This window comes from Bombus vosnesenskii, unplaced genomic scaffold (genome assembly GCF_011952255.1).
Source record: "Bombus vosnesenskii isolate JDL3184/JDL3185 unplaced genomic scaffold, Bvos_JDL3184-5_v1.1 scf7180000013264, whole genome shotgun sequence".
In the NCBI taxonomy this organism is placed as follows: domain Eukaryota; kingdom Metazoa; phylum Arthropoda; class Insecta; order Hymenoptera; family Apidae; genus Bombus; species Bombus vosnesenskii.
This window is the reverse complement of record NW_022882924.1, coordinates 312,461-334,057: the sequence shown is the minus strand read 5'-3', so window position 1 is coordinate 334,057 and position 21,597 is coordinate 312,461. Positions and strand designations below refer to the sequence as shown.

General features: G+C 40.3%; 1 protein-coding gene across 1 annotated transcript in view; it reads left to right on the top strand.

Annotated features, from left to right (window-relative positions):
* Positions 1-1,007: 1,007 nt before the first annotated feature.
* The window catches only part of LOC117241003 (neuroligin-1-like), a 43,195-nt gene continuing 22,605 nt past the window's right edge, over positions 1,008-21,597 (top strand). The window contains exon 1 of the mRNA XM_033507007.1: positions 1,008-1,856. Within this exon, the coding sequence (XP_033362898.1) occupies positions 1,046-1,856 (811 nt within the window). The 5' untranslated portion in view covers positions 1,008-1,045. The remainder of the gene's footprint in view (positions 1,857-21,597) is intronic.

Sequence of the window (21,597 nt, the reverse complement as noted above, 5' to 3'; positions counted from 1 at the left end):
CGTAGATTTTAAGTAAATTTGACTTATTCGACCATAAGACGCAAAGATATTCTTCTCGTCTCGAGAATTCCCTTACGATTCGACGTTACGATCTTTCGATTAAAACGATTATCGTAGAATACAGCCATCCTTGTTATTTTTGTTACAGAAAATCACGGTTCAACCGTCTACGCGAAAAGAAGCCACCGAAGAAACTACCAGCGTACGAATAAAATCAAGGAATTGATTAATAGAGTTACGATATACCGTAGTAAACAAGTCGAGACAAGTGTACATACTCCGAGAACTGCCAAATCGTCCCCGATATCCTGCTCCGTGTCGCCGTAAAGTCTTCGAAGCTTTTGCTCGTTGAAGCTGTACAAGGAACAGTCGGTAATAGTCGACAGGGGTGGCCATAGGTATAGTCGTACCCTAGCCGCCGATGCTTTCCTCAAAATCGTTCAACGACGTCGACTCGAGCTCGTCGCTCATTGCACGAACGACGACGACGAGCGTGACAGTACCGAGAACCGACGACTTCCGGGCATCGCGGAAGTTCGTTGCCGGCCACGCACGTCCCCGAGGATGGAATTGAGAGCCTTGCAGCCGATAAGCGCGCTAGCACCGATCATTTTCGAGTACACGACGAATCGTTGGACAATCGAGACGAAACAACAGAGGGTGAATAGCGGGTTATACTGGGAGTTGGGTGTGGATAAAGAAGGTGGAAAGACCGAGAGCAGATACAGCAGGGAGGAGAAATCTTGGAGATCGAAGGTAAAAGAAGACGGAAGCAGCAAGGAAGACTTTCTCTACGCGAAAGAAGAAGTCGCTAGATCGGGAACAGTGATAAACGAAAGTCCGAAGAAGCAAGAAAGTCGTAGAGAGGATAGGGCGATAGAAGACACAGAGGGGAGGAAAGATACGAGAGAGGGAGAAGAGAAGAAGAAGGAAAATAAAGATATAGAGCGAGAGGGAAGGGAAGAAGAAGAAGAGGGACGTCCCCTGGCAGGAGGGCCCCACAGATGCGGGGCCCGGAGGGGCCAGTCCGCGGCGGCGTGACGCGATGCGGACGTCCTCCTCCTCGTCTCCGAGGAAGAGGAAGAGGAAATACCTCTCGCCTCTCGATCCTATCGAAAAGCTGCCTCCCTTGGACAATAGTTTCGGCCTGTCGTTTATCTTCCACGATGTTTACGACGAGCGTGTCGACACTGTCTTCCACTGTGCTCCGGTGTACCAGCGGTGCCTTTGGCCGGAAGCTGTTGCCGAGAAGCGTCGGCCGTCTACCGAGCTCGCAATTCGTTCATCGGTTGATCAAATTTTCGGCAACGAGCCGGGATCGTGGCGTTTTTGCAACGACGATGGCGACTCGAGGAAAAACGGTATCGTCGGGAAAGGAGGGGAGTGGAGGGAAGGATTTGTACAGACTCGTTGCGAGAATAGAGCAGACAGATCGAAAAAGTGTTTGGCAACGATCGTCGTGTTCCTCGGACTGTTGTGCGGACATTGGTGCTCCGGTGGAGCGGAGGCACTTGCTGGTAGCCAGAAATACAGCACGAGAACGGTCAGGACCAGGTACGGCACGTTGCGCGGCGTCGAGGACAGATCATCCACGTCTGTCGAGACTTATTACGGCGTGCCATACGCCACGCCGCCAATTGGAGCGTTGCGATACATGCCACCGGTTACGCCGACACCGTGGCGCGGCATCAAGCTGGCGGATACCATGCCACCCGCGTGTCCTCAGAAGCCACCGGAACCGGACTCGAGTCTGCCGCGGTCCAAACGGGCTTACCTCGAGAGGCTAGCACCGTTGCTGGCCAACCAGAGCGAAGACTGCCTATACTTAAACCTCTATGTGCCCAAATCTCCTCACGGTGAGTGCAACTCGTTACCCGTTTCTTACAACACGTTTCTCGCGCCGGCCAGTCTTTCTCGGAATTGGTATCGACCGATTTTAGTTGGAAAAGAAAGACCGTGATTAGGTACAAAGCGATTCGTGATTCGCCAACGGATGATAAGCAAAAAATAGGCATTTTCAACAAGTTTCTTCCTCTTTCTCTTTCTCTTCCTCTTCCTCTCCTTCTTCTTCTTCTGCCTCTGCTCTCTCTCTCTCGCTCTCTCTCTCTATTTAATGCTATAATTTAGCAGTCTGCAAAGTATCACGGAAGTAATCGTTGCGTGAACGACCCTTGTTCGATTAACATCGTAATTTTAAGGGTTGAAATCTCGCTTGAATAAGAGAATTCACCTCGTTATCAGCTCTGAACTTGAACGTTGAACGAACCGCACATACTACAGGTGAATAATTTTACACGATAGCCAAAGTGGCTGTTTGCACGCGAAACGTCGAGTGAAATTTTATAGCTAATACATTCGTCCTTACAAATGTGCGGTTATGGTCACGTCTAGTTTTATCGCTCACGCTTCTGGATGGTCATTTATCGTTTAACGACTGTAATCGTGAGTTCGTAACACGGTTACGTAACATCGAACGTGATAAGACACAGTCTCGTTCGTATTTTGTCGTTGAATCCGGAAAATAATTTCAATGCAGACAAATGACAAATACCCGATTTTGCAATTTCGTTGTTGGCGTTCTATTTTATCGTATCGACGAATCGCTAAGACCAAGATCATACGCCGATCAACGTAGAAATTGAAAAGAAATGGAAGACGATGATTGTACGAATATCTATTTTGAAATTACTCTCGAAACTTACGATCAATCGTGACATTTTTCACGAAGAAATTTAAGAAAATCGGATTAAGGAAAGATTGTCACGTCGTGACGTGACATCGTCTTATAGAAATACTTCTACTTGGAATTTTCGATCGACAGATCGTAAAGTGAATTTCGTTTTTTCTTATCGTATCCATCGTGCTTCGGCTAGTACAGTCGAGATTATTTTGAACAACGGATCGGAGTTAATCGGATCGCGTTCTTTTCGACATATCGATGATAACAATACGGATGCGGTAAGCAAATGTGTACGAGTCACCGAATCTTTGTGCACGGTCGACGAAATGTGCACCGCGGTCCATCGAACCAGGATCGAGTGCTTTTCGACAACGGATCATCGCGTCACTCGTAGATCGATGATTCCGTTCTTTCCTCCGATTTCTCTATGCCCGGGTAATATCTAAAACGAAAGAGGAGTTGTACGTGCTTTCGCGATTTATCGGACAATCTATCGTAGTAACGTGAAAATTTCTCCTCGTTTCTGCTTCGTTCGACGATACTTCTCGTAAAAGCGTATTTTCCGTCCTATCGAAGTAGCAGGATACGTTACAGGGAATTTGTCGCTTTGATCGTTCGTGTTAATCCGAGGACGCTTCGATAGACGGCAAACAAATAATAACACTTTAATACAAACAACGATTACAAATCTTTTCGAGCTGCGAGATATACGACGTTGTTGATGCAAGAAATGGTAAAGAAAAAAATAATCCATAACAATACACAGTATAGTACGCTATTCCTAGCGTTGTAAACGTTTCTTGCGTTTTTGCGTTTAAACGAATTTTGCGTTTAGTTAATAATTCTGTTTAGTTAATAATTGCACCAAGTTTTCAATCGACTTATCGCTTCACGTTATATTTCACTCTGCAGTATTTTACGCTATAGGTACTGGCCAATTTATAGCGATGCGCTAACGCTATAACGGTCGTGATCCATATGAGATCACCTTTATTGTTACATTCTATAACGGTGTAATAGATAGGCAAGGATTAAACTTGCGAACACTGGCTTCTGCCTGTGTTCGCAAGTGACTAATAACTCTTTTATGATGGTAGATTAATATCGTAGCTGCTATATTACGTAGGTATGACTACACGATCACGTACTCTTAATTACTCGTCCCTTGTCTCGGTTAATTCTTGTTAACGCGCAAAGAATAATTTCTGCGCAACGAAGGTAGAATGAAAATTCGGTTTTATATCTTTTCGACATTTGGTTTGCTCAATTATACAGCTAAGGTATCGCGTTTACTTCGTTGTAGGAAATTTCCTGTAATTTAACGTAGTTACACAGATTCGAAATTACTGTCCGCGCGATTAAAGTTTTATTGCGTTATCGGACTTTACAGCGTTGGAAACGTAGATAAAAATATTTGCGAGTCGATGATATCGATCGACAGAAAGTTTTTGCATGTCATTATACAACGGATCACCCATCACTGGATAGGTACGATAAGCACTTTTTGAGTATCTATGCGTTATCGACTCAAAAATTCATGTTTTTTGTTTGTATTTATCGTATCGTATTTAGGTGTATCGGTAATAGGGAAAGGAGAAGACGGTGATTTGATCGAAGGTAGGGGACACGTACGCAGATAAAACGTTTTGCACGTTAAAGAAAAAACGAGTGGATCGTCGAATATCGGGAGTGCGTTTTGTAAGAAGGTCTCGATATCCGTGGTGTTCCCTTTTCTCTTCTCGTTTCATCCTCGTTTCTTCCTTCTTTTCGTTTTGACTTGCTCGGATTTCGGGAAGAAGCGGATTAAACCGAAGTCGTATGCTGGAAAAAGAGCGGCAGAGAACGGGGGGAAGAAAGCGAAAGAAAGCGAAAGAAAGCGAAAGAAAGCGAAAGAAAGCGGAAGAAAGGAGAGGAGCGTCTACACAAAAGAATGTCATCGATCGGTCTCTCGCGTCGTGACGCTTTTCCGATTGCGAGCTCAGCGACGAGACGACGCGAAAATCTAGACTCTAGACTACCGTATCCGTCGGCCGTTAGCTTGCAAGCTGGTCCTTAAGCGTCTTAAGGATAGCCGCTTCTACCCTCGAGGTAGGCATTTCTCTCTTGTACGTATGAAATTGTTTCGACTTTGTCTTTGATCGAATGTTACCACGCGTTGGTCGTCGTGTTTCCTGTAATGTCAGTTTTAACCATGCCTTAACGAATATTCGCTTATTTTTCTAAATATTTGCGAGACGAGATTTCTGATAGATTATTTACGTTTCGTATATCTCCTGTGACGCTAGATCGTCGAGTACCGTTCCTATCCGCACCTATTACCGACAATCTTCTCGCGATGGAAAGACTAGGTATTTATAATTTTCTTTTTCGTTCCAATTATCGACGACATTCATTTACCCAACGATAGCATGGAAAAATGCAATAAGGGAGATTGGCGTTAAAAGTATCGAATATAGACGTATAAGGCGTAATTTGGTCGAAGAAAGGAAGAGAGCATATCTTTAACAGATTCGTACGTTACAAAGTATTTTACCGCAGGAAATATTTTATTTCGTTCGAAACGTATTCCTTCCGCGGCGATACAAGGATTTCCACGGCTAACAAGAATGCGTCGAACGGCCGTTCTCGTCGCTGCCTTTTGCATATTGAAACGTCGTGACATAACGCTTTTCTTCCATCCTTAATTTGAACCGTGGAAACAAAGAGTAACAGCAGAGTGTTAAATTTGGCGACTACGGTGCAACGTTGTAACTTGTTTTTGTGCAAAAAAGCAGTCACAACCGCCGCATAACGAACCGATGCATTATCGCGCAACAAAACCCAACTGTCCGGCTCACGAGCCACGAACAAACGGTGCTTTGACGTCGAGTATTATAACTCGGCTTCTAACGATCCAACTGACACGAAACTTTGACATAACGTTAGCGAAGGCTGTACTTCTAGATGGTAAAAGTTATTTCTTCTACTATTATTCTGTATTACATTCGTATTACACGAAACGTATGTACGATTTTTCTGAACCTTTAATCTATTAGACACGTTACGTGTCTCTCAAACTTACACTTTGCGATGCAAAGCGGGCAAATATATTTCTACGTTTTGATCTATGTCGTTTTAAGAACTCAAGTCGAAGCAATATCTGCTATTGCGAAAATAATTTTCTATCTCCAAAAATACCGAATACGCGGAATGCAATATAGCCGCGGTAAGAGTATAAAACATCTTTGAGACGCCGATGACGTTTGCGCGAGTGTGGCCCTGCGGCCAACGAAAAAACAAAAGACGGTGTTCGATCGATAATAACGATAATTGTTATTGTTATTTTAAAATTTTCTCTGCTCGTTCCTTTCTCGTGAAATCCCGATCGTTCCTACGTGTATTCGAATACCACACACCGAATAATAACAGCGTTGCGTAATTTTTCAGCCATTGTTTCGGTTTTTTTCCAAGAGAGAAACATAACTGTAACGTATTACGAACAGGTGTATTTTTATCATCGTCGGAGAGGAGAAAGTCGTTGGACACGATAGACGGGAGCAACTCGCTCCGAGTTAACGTCGTGTCTGATATTAATAGCTGGTGCGGTGTTAATGAAGACAGAAGCGCGTGGGTGTGTGTGATTAGGTTCGTTTCGTAAGTACGGAAGATAGGCAGATAAGCGTGGCAAGTTCGTAAGATTGATTTCGTTTCTGAAATTTTCATCCTCCCTAGGAGATCTATTAATCTTGCTCGTCAGCGTACAACGTGTACGGTTCACCATTGAATAAGACTTACTACCGGCATCGTATCCCATTCGTGTATACGGTACATGATATAAAGGATGAATTCAATGCTACGAAGATCGATCTCTACTTTGTCTTCGATGCAGCGAACAGCGTGCTTGTTTTAGTTACGTAAAACCATGTTATCGAGCAAAGAGGCTTTCGAACGAAGGAACAATGAAATACGTTTCCGATATTTTTAACGGACCCAAAAGTACGTCATCTTCTGAACGCCATTCACATTCGATAAAGCGCGAATAATCGAGAGCTTTTTCTTTTAGGCAACCCAGATCCGAGCCAGACCTAATCTAAGCTCATTTCCGATTAACGTAAAATTAGACTTCGGTTAGGCGAGGTTAGATTTTTCTCGGAGCGGAGTACCAGCGATCTTAGAATGAAATAGAAAAAGGAAAAAAGCAGACGTCGTGCCTGATCATTGCAGTACCATACTACTCGAGGTCTCTGTCACGAATGCTAAGAGTCGAATCGAAATAAATTCTTTCGCGGTATTTTTACGATAATTTCATCAACCGTAATACACGCGTAGGAACAATAGAAAAATGGTTGTTTACATGGCACATGCTATATTCGTAATTTAGTCAGCACGATGATGCGAGTAACAGGATACGCGAGGTTTCAACGCATCTTCCTCACGCGACAAACTTCGCCATGATTTAGTTTCAATCCTGTCGAAAACGGGGACATGCGTATAAATCTGTATTTTATTAGTATTCGAAAATCGAAACAGCAGATCGTTCGCGCGAGATGAAATTGGCCACGATCCAATATTCGATTCTTCCTGAACGGTAAAAAGAAGCAAGGACGCAAGAACGAAAATAATGCATATTTCATGGCTTTTCGAAAATCGAAATAACATATTACCGGTGACCATAGAAGTAAGAATCAAGGCGATGAAGCTCGATAGAGAAAATTTATTTGTATAACGCGCGAATGGTTAAATTCACCGTGTCATTTGCAGCGATCCGGATGATTTAACGTTTTACAACATATGGATTTTCAATGCGACGACAAAATATATAACTTTGCTATTTAATATCCCGTTTTTGTATTTTCCACGCTGGGATTAATAATTCCAACGTATTCGACGATTTTGTATTATTTAACGTTTCGATTAAATTTCTAAACTATCCGATATATTTCGTTAGAAAGTTGATTCACTTTAAAAGTGGAGATTTTGTATCGGAACAAATTAAGAGCATAGTTCAACTTTCGTTTTAAGAACCATTGACAGAAACTACGCTTTCTAAATTATCGATACCCAAGCCAAGGCATTATGTGTAAGGTATCTTATATTTCCAATATTATATAGCATCTATAATTAACGGTATTTTTAAACATTTTGTCGAGCGAAGAAGCAATCGGTGCATCAAGCGAAACTCGAAAACATCGTACCAGACTAAAGGGACGTTAAACGTTGCACCAAAGGAAAACATTCGCGGAACACGGACGCGTACAACGATTTTCCGTTACATATAACACGTTGCAATTAAGGATAACGATGGCGTGTTTCTCTTTTTCTTTGCTTTCTGTCGTTGCTCTTTCGTTTCTCTATCGGACGGGCAGGTTTTCTGCAAAAAATATTCATCGGCAGAGATTTTAACGTTTAAACACATCAAATAAATTGAATGAAACGAGAGAAAGCGATATTCTCTGGTTGGATGAAGTCTCGAGTCCGACTAGTCGATGCTCGATTAGTCTCTCTTCTTGAAATAATCCCTGCTAACACCGAATCGCGATACAATTTGTTTATGCTTTATGCTTTAGGTGCATACCAAAGCATACCGAGATAGGCAAATTAATTCGATATAACGTTAAGAACTGTCCAACAGCCAGCGAAAGCGTTAGCCGTGTCGCAACGAAAATAGAAGAACGCAACAAAATTTCTGGCAAAAGCGTATCGACAAATTCTAAACACAGATAGAATGGAATAACAAAAACCAGGAGATTATTCGAATTGCTTGATAAAGAATAGCTTATAAAACGAGCGTCAAGCAGCCGCAAATTTTCACGATCGACAGGATCGTCTCCCCGAACGAACGAGCTTAACCACCCTTAGAATGCCCGCGTCATCGGCATAAACAAGAATCTCCGCCGGTCGGAATTCGCTTACGCAAAGTAGATAAGCGTAGAGTACGCTTTATCCAAGGAGATTCTGCTTCGCGGAGCGAAGCGAAACTTTTTTCCACGTGATATTCCAGCTTCGTCGTCTTAGGTGCGCATGGGTGCACGTCGCGTTTCGAAACGGCCGCCGTTGTTGCAAGCTTCGGGTCGTCTGCACGTAAGAAGCTTAGCTTAGCTTCACGATATGGCCGCGGGAAAACCAGTCAGCCATACAGAAACGAGCAAAATAAGAGAAAGAGAGAGAGAGAGAGAGAGAGAGAAGGGCGAGGGGGCGAGTTAGGAGGAGGGTAGGATTCCGGACTACGCTTCCACCACCAGCGTAGTTTCCTTCTCTCGTTTTGCTAACATTCGAGCGAGCCAGACGGGAGTATTTAAATGAGATTCCCCGGGCGAAACGTATTTGACTTAACGCCCAGGAAATCCTTTTTCTTGCCCGACCGAAGCGTAACGCTCTTGTAAATGAGTTTACGGGAGCGATTTAATGACGACAATTAACGTGGTTGGCCGGGACCACACCCGGAATCCGCTGCTTTTTTCCTCCGCTATATCGTAATTACGTTGTAATCACGAGAAGCAATCGAGGTTTCGGTTCTGAACGCAGCTTAAACGTCTGGCGCTTCTTCTATCGGAAACAGATGCTCGTTTATCGAGGTTCATTGGTTGTCCGACGTAATTCGATAATATTGGAATAAGAATTTAGATAAGTATTAATTTAATTTATTTTTTGCTTTCAATTCGCGAATTGGGTTATTCTTCGATAGAAAACTCCCGATATTTCTTTGCTCGCGACACGAATTTCCTACTGAATATCGTTCGAAGGTTACTCATCCTCGACAATTTTTTTTTAAATAAAAATCGAGCACTGGTCAAACAATGTGTACTTGGTTGAATATAATAAAACTTTAATTACTTCTGAAACATAGACAATGTAGAACGTATGTTTGAAAGATGAATTTTTTATTATAAACGTTGGAACTGTGTTTCGTGCGAATATTTAATCGTATCGGTTTAACCGTCAGAGTGAATCCGATCGGTGGAATAATTTTGCCCCCTTTAGTTCGGTAAGACCAGCTTCCCTTGGTCTGTCCAGGATCAATATTAATCGATTAGTGTCAGAAACGTTAACTTCCAATTAACAGGTTCCTCGATATCGCCACTACCCGTTCACGTTCCTTTGCTATGCCTTTGAAGGAGGAACGATACTCGAACCTGAGGTATTTCTTCGGGTCGAAATTTCAGCAACGAATACCTTTGCAAGATATTTCTAAACTACTCTTCGTAAATGCGTCCAGCCGAATTTATAACGCGCCTACGAATACCCAGCGCAAAAGAAACTAACAATCCTAAAGAGTATAATACTTATTTATTAGCTCCGATGCTTTAAAATTTCAACTTGTAAATAGCTTTTCCTTGCAATCGTATTATAAGCCTTGTCAACGAGAACTTCACTTTCGTCGCTTCGATTTTGTTTGCGTTGTTGCACGGCAAACATTGATACGCGTAGATTAAAAAATTGCTAAAGAAATTAATGCTAATAAAGACCCGTGGAAACGTTTAGTCCAGTATGGTGTTTCCGTAGAATAAAATATTTGAGAAAGAGTTAACAGATACAGCATATGAATCGAAATCGTTTCGATATCCATTAAAATAATGTATTTCCAATGGCTATTTGTTGATATTGGAATTGATTATTCGATCGGTGATGGCGATCGATTTGTATTTCTTACAGATGAACGATTTTTCAGTCGAATTTGCGAGAATTTGTAAAGTTTACGAGTTTGACCGAAAAGCGATACTTGCATAGGTGGGACTAGTTAATTTTTAAAAGATCACGAACCTGAATCGACCGAGTTTCCTATCGTACCGTCTTTTAAAGGCGATGCTGTATGCGTTTGCTGCGGCTCCAAGGGAACGATTCGTGTTACGTAATCTTTTCCACTGCGCGAGAGAACGTACGTGGGAAGATTTTCAAGCCAGGTAAAACCAAGCTTGTATCTACCTGTCGATTATTATTTTCGTCTCTTTTACCGCTCAAAAAACTGAAACCGATGACACTCAGCTCCAAAGCACACGTTCATTTCGCACATTTAGGCATATTATACGTTAAATATACACGCCGTGGGTGCAAATTCAAGGTACAAGCGAAGAGGAGAGATTCTATGGCTCGAAATAAAACGAAAATCAAGAATAACAAAATTACAGCGAAAGCTCTGTGTTGGTGGAAATCAAGCTTGAAAACTTGTCGCGTATATAACAAATTCTCGGTCAGATAAGAGCGGACAATTGGCAGCAAGGTACTCTACGTGTGAAAATAAGTGGAAAACGCAGAATCAAATTTTTGCGCTTGAAATCTCGTTCTCGAGCAAGCTGGATTTAAATGCGTTTACTTAAGAATTAACCCGATACGGTATACTCGACAAATTTTCAAACTCAATTCTCTTGGAAACGAGTTTTCAAGTTTGATTCTCGCCAGAATGAAATTTCCAACGCAATTTTATTATTCTTGATTTTCGTTTTACTCTCAGCCATGGAATTATGATCATTGAAATCGAAAAATTTGAATTCTTTCGACGCTTTTATAAATGTTTACACCTAGAGGATATTTTAGTATACGAACGGTAATAAATATTTAAAAGACTATAAACAAAAACGAAGAAAATTTCATTATTTTCTGGGTTATTGTGTGTTCGAACAGTAATCAGTCAACTACGATATCTTAATGTTCGAAACAAATTGTCTCCACAACGACATATAAATCATATAAAAAAAAAAAAATCTTCGAGATTGAGAAACTTCTATGAGCGAAAGTAGTTCAAGTATTCGCCAATTAGATAACGATTCGCAGAAACCGCGGTAACGAGTTGAAAAGCACGCGTGCAAGGGCGTTAATCGACACGGTCGAACACATTATCGCTAATGTCGGGGATTATGTAATTTTCCGTGTACCAGTTACAACCGCTTTAGCGAATCAGATATTCAATATTTCACGAAAATCACTGTCGCACGCTATACGTTACGCTTCAGTTTTCGGCGCGATTCCGGATACGTATACGATATACACACATATACACGTACATATATACAAAAAAGCTACATCGCTGTATCGTTCGATATAGCTGGGAAATGCGATCGGATAACACTTTGTTAGTTTCTTCCGTTTCTTTTAAGCAGTTTTTCATCTCACCGGATAACGTACTTATCGTTCCATTATCCCGTCCCATAATCATCAGTCGTATTATTACATCGTTCGTTCTTGATCTCTAATCGCGATAATCCTAACAGATTTAAAATCAGTAATATAATTTTTATCTGGTCGATGTCGTCGCACAGTGGTTCGACGAAAAATTAAAAAGTCTCGCTATTCCATTTTGCATCATTTTCGGAATATCGGAATATGTGCAAAAACTGTTAGCTAATCAGCTTTTTACAAAAAGCGATCTGCTATCTCTATTTCTTTGAAGCGCCAATCTTCGCTTCGTTATTCGTGAAACAGTTTCGTATTTCGTGAAAACACAATTATACCGTGTTAATATTCCAAAATTGCAACCATTGCAAAACAACGATGTTTATCAAACGTTACCGTAAAGTAGCTTGTGTTTCTAAAATTTTGTTAGTGGATAAGAGTGGAATTCTATTGGCGGTTCACCGAAATCTTTCATCGTTTACGAAACACACGATTGTTCGCGTTCTGTGAAACGGAAAAGCGAGACGGAAGTAAGGAAGGGTTGGTGGGCTTTGAGCGGCTTGGTAATCTCGAAGGGCAGCCGCTGATGCGTTCTAATTGAACGTCCTAATTAAATCATCCTCGTGGATTGGGCTCACGAACCGTGTTTCACGGAATTAGGCAAAGAGAATTTCGACGCGTAAGTCCAAGCGACGGTATCGAAGCGTCGTTAATTATCGGCCTTTTCGTATTTTCTTAGCGATCGTGGATATTGAAAATTCGCAATCGAACATCGGGCTAGTTAAAAGGATATTGGATGTTTGCAAAGTTTAGCTTCTTAAAGCGAAACGAGCGAATGAAACGCGACAAAAGTATATTTTCGTTCAAATCGAATACAACCGAAAAAATATCATAACGTACCAAATTAAAAAGATGTCGACGATGATACGGTATCTTTTTGCAGCGTCCACCGTCGCGAATCTGGACTGTGAAAAAAGAAAAATGTCGATAGAGGTTGTTGCATCGTCCGCTATGCACTGAATATTTTTATAGCCCTATTTTCCGTTCGCTGCATCGTGTAACGACCATGTAAATTCGTAAATTCCGACCCGTTTGCTCGAATGGCCACTTTAAAACGATGCACTGAAACTATAACAGTCTATCACGAGTATCTTTATACGTGTAATACATCATACTTGATACAGCTATCCGTAACCTCTCCATTCTTCTACCGCCATCGTCTTCTCGTCGTTTAAGTACACCCCATTCCTCTCGGTACGAGTTGCTGGAAACACGAGGACGAGAACGAGGAAATAACAGAGACGTGGCGTAAATTGATCGGATAAAAGTGTTGATATTAATAAATAATCAGACCATTAGTGGAAGATGTTCCGGATCGAGATTGTTACGGTTCGCGTTTCTTCGTCGAAAAAGCAAGTCTTGGCCAAGTGGCTGAATTCTCGAAACGTCTATAATAACACACTGATAGATATACGTACACGTTTTAATACACTTTTGCGAGTATTTTTGTCAAGCTAACCTACTCGAAAGTTTCCTAGCCAAATTCAGTTTCACGCTTCCTAACGAAAGTACCAATCACGTTTCCTACACTCTTTGATATCGATAAACTTATATTTTCTGCCATCATATATTTCACGCGTCACAAGTATCGCGTCTCGCGTTAAACTAAATATCGAAAAATATCAATGTTATACAGATAACTAAAACCTTATATTTCGACTGAAGTCTATCGATATCCAACAGTTATTGAGATTTTGACCGAACACTAATAATAAATAAAGTGTTAATACCTTTTAGCAATTATGTCGTTATAATTGTACAAAGTATACGATCGTATACTTTGAGAATGTAATTAAATTATGGAAAAGCGTAAACATAACGACGAGTTGAGAATAATTACGTCGACTGATTAATTTTTACGTCTCTTACTTTTTTTTATGCTATAATCGTGTACCGAAACGTAAGAATTTCTTTCCGTTCTGTCTATTATTGTCTTGAATTCCCAAACTACATTCGTCACGCTCGGTGATAATAATCGTCGAATCAACCTCGTAACAAATTAACTACAGGTACTGTTTCCATCGGTGTTTCGTAACGACGAATTCAAAGTACCGTAAAAGGCAGCAGCTGTTACAACTATTGCGAAGATCGAATTTGACTTAGTGCCCCTGGATCCTTCGGGTGTCATTTAGCACGAAGAAGCGCGCACTAGTTTCAGTTTCCAAGTTACCGGTAAAGTTTCGGCCACTGGAGGATTAAATTTTCACGCTGTCTGGATTATTATGCCTTCGCAGAGCGACGTTGCGCGTCCCACGAATACGAATATTTGTTGTTGGAAAATGTAATTGGTGCAATTGCTGCAGAAGTGCTTGGGAAGCTCAAAGCGAAGCTGTTTGCGATCAAAAGGAGCGATTCGTCTTTTGCGCTGACTAACGTGTAGTCGCTCAGGAATAAATCGCTTTTCGATACTTGCTATTTTTAAAATATATGATATACGACATACTCTTCTTGTATCGCGATATAAAAATTATAATATAATGTTCTTTCTGGTTCGTCCAAGATCGTTGATCGTCGCGCAAAACTTACGTTCGTTGTATGAATAACGGACCTATGTCGATTAGATATATGTTACCCTTTTCGGCGAGTGCTACAAGCCTCTAAACTATCTTGCACATTTGTCAAAGGTAACGATAGAGAAGATTATACAGAATGTAATTCGTACGTATACGGAGAGTTAATTCAAACTTTAAAATGGAACGAACATCGTACATTGTAGTAACTGAAAAGATTCAGTCGTAATAAAACTGATGGGAGACGAAGATATTTTGAAAAGTAAAAGATCGAAAGAAATAAAACTCGATACACTTGATAATTAAAATTACGATTTAAGAGAAAGCCTCATTTTGTAGCGGAATGGGTTAATTGGTAGAAAAGTCGAATAACGAAACAGCACTCGTTATTCATTTAATAACGGCATTTGAGATCGACGAACGTCGACAAATTTAATTAAAAAATTCTACCGTAGACTCGCGGCAGCGAATTTTCTCGGATGAATATCGATTCCGCATGAAAGAACAAATTTTTCATGGAACAAGCGATAAAGATATTCCACGAATTTTGACAACCTTCTTCTATCGAACTAGTTCTACCGAAATATATACACGTATATACAAGTTTCCTTATACGTACAATATTTTCGTATTATTTTTACGCAACAAAATTTGTAGCAAGGTGGCAGAGGAAATACCCTTGAAAATGACGAAAATATATTTTCCGCAACTAGATTTGCAGGTAAATGGTCGACTTTAGAAAAGCCAGGTCAATTTCACCGCGAATTCAATCGTATAGCGAAAAACAGAGAACAAAGTGAATTACGGAAACGTTTTGTTCGAATGCTTGTTACGAACATTCGTTGGTGTTATTTCGTCGCAACGTGTAACGACGCGCCGCGCCGAGCTGTGTCGTCTCGTTTTAACGTTGAAGGACCACCCGTCGGCAGCGGGATGTTTTAAAGCGTTTCAGCTGGTCGCGAGGAATGGACAGCGCATTTTGCGGACCGGGCGTCTGGTTAAAGGGCCGAGTTATCGCGGCGAGCTGGCTGAAAACGAGTAATTAAAAGTGATAACGCTTTGTGCAGGCCGTTCTCGAAACATAACGTTCTTTTTACTACGAGGGATTAACCCTGGGGAGACGCGAGCGTTAAAGCGGACCACTGCTGAAAGCTGAGCGGTAGGGTTTACGCGTTTAACGTGACGTGGGAAAAAGTGGGGATGTCTGAAATTTGGTAAATTAAGGGAGTCGTCGTTGTGACGTCGAATGTCTGCATTAGCGAGACTGAGACAAACGAATGGGGGAAAAACGTGGTAAGAACGACCCGATCCATAGTCAGAACTACGAAAATTTAGAATGTAATTGTAATAATAACGATCGTGTGATTTACACGTTGAATCGTTTGAAATGTAAGAATGCACGAGATTCCACCAATTTTTCAATTCGATCGAATCTTTGTATTAGGTTACATTTTTTTTTTTTAAACGATCCGATGATAATAGCGCCATTACTCGAGTACGTTGCAGAGAACGCAATTACTACGTGCGATATATTACAGAAAATAGGTAAAATTCGATGAACAGGTATATAAATGATTGATTAACGAATTAGCTAGTTGCTAAAAAAAAAAAAAAAGACTGCAAACCAAAGGATTAAAGGTGATTTTTCCGTTATGAAAAGATATCTAAAAGCCAAGTAGAACGTAAAGAGAGATATATGTAAAATCTAAAGAGTAGAACGTGCCCTCTGCATAGGGTATCTAGCTGGGTTGCCTAATTTTACCTTCCGCAAATACGCGTATCAAATTCGCCAGTGTAAAATTCTCGTTTCGCGAACTTTAGCGCTTAACCACTCGCGCTGTTCGACTATATTTCCTCTCTCTCTCTCTCCCCCCCTCTCCTCTGTTCTATACTCTCACTGTTACACACTGTGCTGCGTGTAATCTCTCCGCGACAATGCATGCATATCCTCTTGCGCACGGGAATATCGTTCCGTGACATCAAAGGGAACGAAGAAGAAGAAAAAAGAATGAAAGCGGATGAGAGGTCGTCGGGCTTATCCGAAAAACCGGTGAAAATTGCTGCCCTCCTCTCTCCATTTGTAACGGCAGAATTGAACGTCACCGAGCAAGAATGCCGGGGGTCACGGACTTGAAAAAGGGACGCTAAACAGAGTGATAAGAAGAGAAACAGGAAGAGAAGAAACGCAGAAGGCACTGTTGGTTCAACGACTTTCGCGTTGCTTCTTCAATTCCGTAGTGCATTGCAGATGATTATTCGATTAACGAGAAAGAACCTGCAAGCACCGCGGGAGTGAGGTAGCCTCGCGTCTGATCGACGTTTACTTCGAAGGTCAACGACGGACGAATCACACGGAAGATGACGAAGAAAAGGAGAGGATCGAAGGAAGCGGAAGAATCGATTGGTAACAGCTTAGGAGTAGTACTTGTCTTTCGAGAAGAATTCGGCACTTTGACTTTGCGCAAGATGTTAGAGAGAAACGAATCTCTTTATATCGTACGCGTCTAAGGGATAGTATGTAACTGAAATCACTGTAACAAGTTCAACGAAAAGTCCAGGCGAATACCGCGTGGTTCGTACATTCGATGTCTTCCTATCGTTTATATTTTGCGAAATGTCAGTACGTTGACGTGGTTTTTAGAGAAATTCTATCGATTACACGCTATAAACTTCTTGCGTGCGATCGTTTGGAAAACTGATACGATAAACAGAAGATAATGTCCGCGTTTTAGTCTTTACCGCGTGTAGCGTTGTTTCTACGCGCATTACAATTGTAAATACTCGAAAAAGATGCGAATACTACGTGAAATGTTGCGACACTGATCATCAATAAATAATAATCGCAGGTTTAAACCAAAAAGGAGGCAAAATTTTTGTCCACAAAGCAATTTGTTATTTCCATTGGCTGGAAAACGTCACATTTCCCCGAGATTCATTCGCTTCTGAAAGGACGCAGTCGGATAAAATCGAGCGGACGTGCATGGAAGAGGTCAGAAGTCGGGAGAATTAATTCTTCTTGGGAAGCTCTTTACTTCTCCCATCCCCCGTTCTCCGCTCTTCTTCCTTCTTTTTTGCTTTCTATTCCCTTTTCCTGACTGGATTTCTTTTTTTACAATACCGTGAAAGGTAATGAAGCGAGCCCAAGGTGATCTACGTTTCCCCCCGAATCGTCTCTCCTTTGGGATATTTTTAAATTCTAGCTGCACCTCCACTTCTGGTAACGACTTCAAGATCTCTCGTTAAGATCTCAAGACGGTTGGAAATTCCCCGACCGCGAGTTTCGTTCGGTCGATGGATGCTAATCGTACGTTCGACTTTTCTACGTTCTGGATTTCGCGTCGCGAAGTTTCCAACAAATTCAATGCAAATACCGTTTAATTAGAACTTTTATATAACATAAATATATCGCTATATACTTACTTTATTGGCTTTTGCGACTTTATCAAGACTCAAGAAAAAAAGATTTACGATTTATTGTAATCCGATTTATAGATAAAAAGATTCAAGGATACGAATGCAACGAACTTGTATGTCGAATACATACACTTCATTAAGTACCAAAAATACTTATTACTAGTTGCACTTTTAAATTATATTTAAATTATATTTCGCTAACGTAATATACGACAGATGCATTGATACGAACGCGCGGTCAGGATCGCAGCTAATTAACTCATATTACTTGCCATATAATTAACCAGTTATACGGTTAATTGCTTTGTTGCATAGCGATACAATTAGTAATTATAATATATAAAATAATACCGATTGCCCGGGTCTCACTGCGAGGAGGTGCTGCGAGTGGAGACCCACCCTATCCGCGACCCATCCACCCTCCTTTTGCGCGAAAAGATCTAAAATTTATTCATCGTCGAATAAATACTCCTTTTGGTGTGCCTTTGCGCAATGTTCAAAACAAACGGTAAAACGAGCTTTAATAAAAAGAAAAAAATACCGACGCGAAAACTAGAAACCTGATTAGGGTACGTGGAATCCTGAAATCTAAAAATTAAATTAAATTTTAATCTAATCGTAATTCTATATGGGCCATTGTTTTATATATATGTATGTAGATTAAAATTTTTAACTAATTGATCGTGATTAAAAATTATAACGATTAATTACATTCAAGAGTCGAACAAAAAGAACAAGAGAATAAGATAAAATATGTGACGTATAGAATTTACTACATAATATATACATTGTACAATGTCATGCTTTTACTACCATGCCATACTTCTTACTACTGTGTCAACCTATTTGCTACCTACACCTTACCTACTTACTTGAATTACAATCTCAAGGTAGCCAACCTAACCATAAATCGCACCTACGTAAAAATCTAAATATCTGTCCACTCTATCTACGTAATAATCTAAATCTGACAAAAGGAAAGGTAAGGGATATTGTATGGAGTATGAGTCCTCGACGTTGGATGCCTTAAAAGACCTTGAAACAAATTCAATCTGCGAAAGGTTAGTGAAATTCTATGAAATATGTATAATTACCTTCTGTAAATACCTGAAATATAAATGTATATATTCGAATGAAATTTCTGTAAATCGATAAATCTGAAACAGACTCATTTATTGGATTGGTACTTAAAAAAAAAAAAAAAAAGAAGAAGAAAAACAGGCATCTCTGAAACGAGAACATTTTATACATGAAAAATAAAGTACTAATTGGCAATTACGTTAAATTACTCTTGATTAAATTTGAGCAAAAATAGAGAATCATTTGTATCTTTTTGATCGAAACTAGGAAGATTGAAAGCAAGAATTTTAAGTAAATGAATTTTAAGTAATTGAATTTAAACTGAATTAAAACTTGAAAATTTCATTTGAAATAACTAAGGTAAGAGAAAACTCGATCATCGTAAAATCACTTGCTTTGTCTCTATAACAGTATCTGTTGTTATTTCCTGCAACAACATAGTGACTTGCGACATAGTGAACCGAAAGATACGCGCATAAATTATTTTTTGCAGTATTTTTGCTACAAACGCGGCGATGATCGCGAATCAACTTTTTCTACATTACCGTTAAAAGGTGGAAAACATCGCGGTCGAAAAGATTTTAAAACATAGTTTAAGTCTTCGTAGCAACATTATATATATATATTACATTCGTAATAAAGCTCTGTACTTTCGCAATTATGGTAACGTTAGCGCTAACAAAGGAATATATCTCGTACAGCGGTATTTTCAGTAATAAACGTAGTAATAAGGGGCGCTGAAAAAAAGAACGAAGCAGTAGCCAGAAGGGCTGCTAAAATTCGATCGTCTTCCATTCTATATAAACGCGTTTAACAAACCGTGAGCGGAACTGAATATTTTTCTTGTTTCGCAACGTTAATTGGTAATATTTATGAAACAGAAAAATCTCAAAATCAAACGCGGAGAGTGCTTCGGTATATCTGCAATATCAATTAATTTATCATCTACGAAAATACTACAGAAACGTGCGCTAAATGTATAAAAATAATTAAATAGAAACACAATCAAACTCAAGTTTTATTACGAAAGCTTACGATGGAAGCTACCGGTAACAGTATCGTTTAAAATAAATAAGGAAAGGGTATTAATTAAACGATAGCAATGACAGTAACGATAGTAACGAAGAACCGACGCCACCGATAGATCAGAATACGTTACAAACCTGACGCAACGCGATCCACGTTGTCGGTACGAAAGGAGACGACTGAATGACTCCTTGTATCTTAGTTTCGCTGAGCAACTTCCAAAGTGGTGGGGACAGGGGCGGGGAGCGCACAGACCGGTGGTACAAACAGGTACACAGATCAACGATCTACACAAAAAAAAAATGTATACATCTAAAATGTAAACAAAGCACGTATACACGCAATATCTACACAGTCCTACACGGTAAAATAATTCGACGTTGTATTTGTCTAACTCGAAACGAAAGAAAATAAAGCTCCGAGCCTGTATACGCAATTTCGTGTCTTGCGAACTGTTTTTAAACGTTCTATTTTCGCGACACGAAACTTTTGAAAATATCGAAAACTTATAAACTCCGAGATGCCTGATACCGATCGTTAGTTTCTCACGTTTTAATTAATGGGAGCATATTGTTGTAAATAAATTGCGACAAACGAATGTACATTAGAATATTAAGTTTCGTTGATTCGTTGAGTATCCTTACGCTATACAAATCTCCAAAGTTAGAAAGCTGGAAAAAGTGTTGAAAAGCAACGTTTAACATCCACGCAGCATCGATTCGGATAACATAACGCATCTGGTAAAATTTCGATTCGCAAACACAGTGGAGGGTAATGCGCGATCAGATGTTCCGAACCGCGATAAGGGTAGATTAGGCGGTGCAGATGTCAGAGGTAATGCAAAATGTCGGATCACCGGTAAATTTATCCAAGATACGATCTCTGGTTTATCGGATAGAGGATACGTTGATAGTGGCTCGGTTTAGTCATCTATCTGTCCGGTCTGGCACGATAGCGCAGTGTCATGTCAGATTTTGCAACAGGTGGACGTCTCGTCTTGTTCGCCATCGCTTATAGTGCTACGGTAGGAGCGTCGTGGCTCGTTCATGGACAATTATGTGATTTCATGAATCGCGAACGTGCTGATTCGTCCTCAGGGAGTGGAGTGAGCGTAACTTGGACCGTGGAGTAACGATATAATACAAAGTTCTCCAGCCTATTCCCTCTGCCGTTTACGAACGTAAATGGTAATCGGCCTTCATAAAAAATTGATCTTTCTGGCAAATCTGCTTCTTATCCATATGGCAGCGTTATCCACGTTTTCACGTTTAGATCGTTGTACAGAAAAAAATCAATACGCCTCGAACGTATCGGGGAAGATCCGTTTTATTATATCTAAATACCGTCGAGATACTGCGCGGACGAGCTTTTATTTTCAAATTTGAAAACAGCCACAGGATTTTCAATAATAATAACGTATGCTCCCTACTCATTTTTGATGTTTTACGTACTTTTGTATCTTTGCAGATTTTTATACATTTTTGCATATCTATTTATCGGTTGTCGCGAATGCACGAAAGCCCGCGTTGAATTTATTTCTCATTATTTTCATAATCTAAACGATAATTCATCCGATCGTGGTTTACTTTATGACGCAAACAGCAAAGATTCAGGAAGATCATTCGTCAAATACGATGTACATACTTTAAACTCGTACTTTATGTATTACGCCTTTGCTATAAAAGCGACGTACGACTGAAAAACTTTAGTTTAGTTTGTCAAAAGATGCGAAGATCGTTC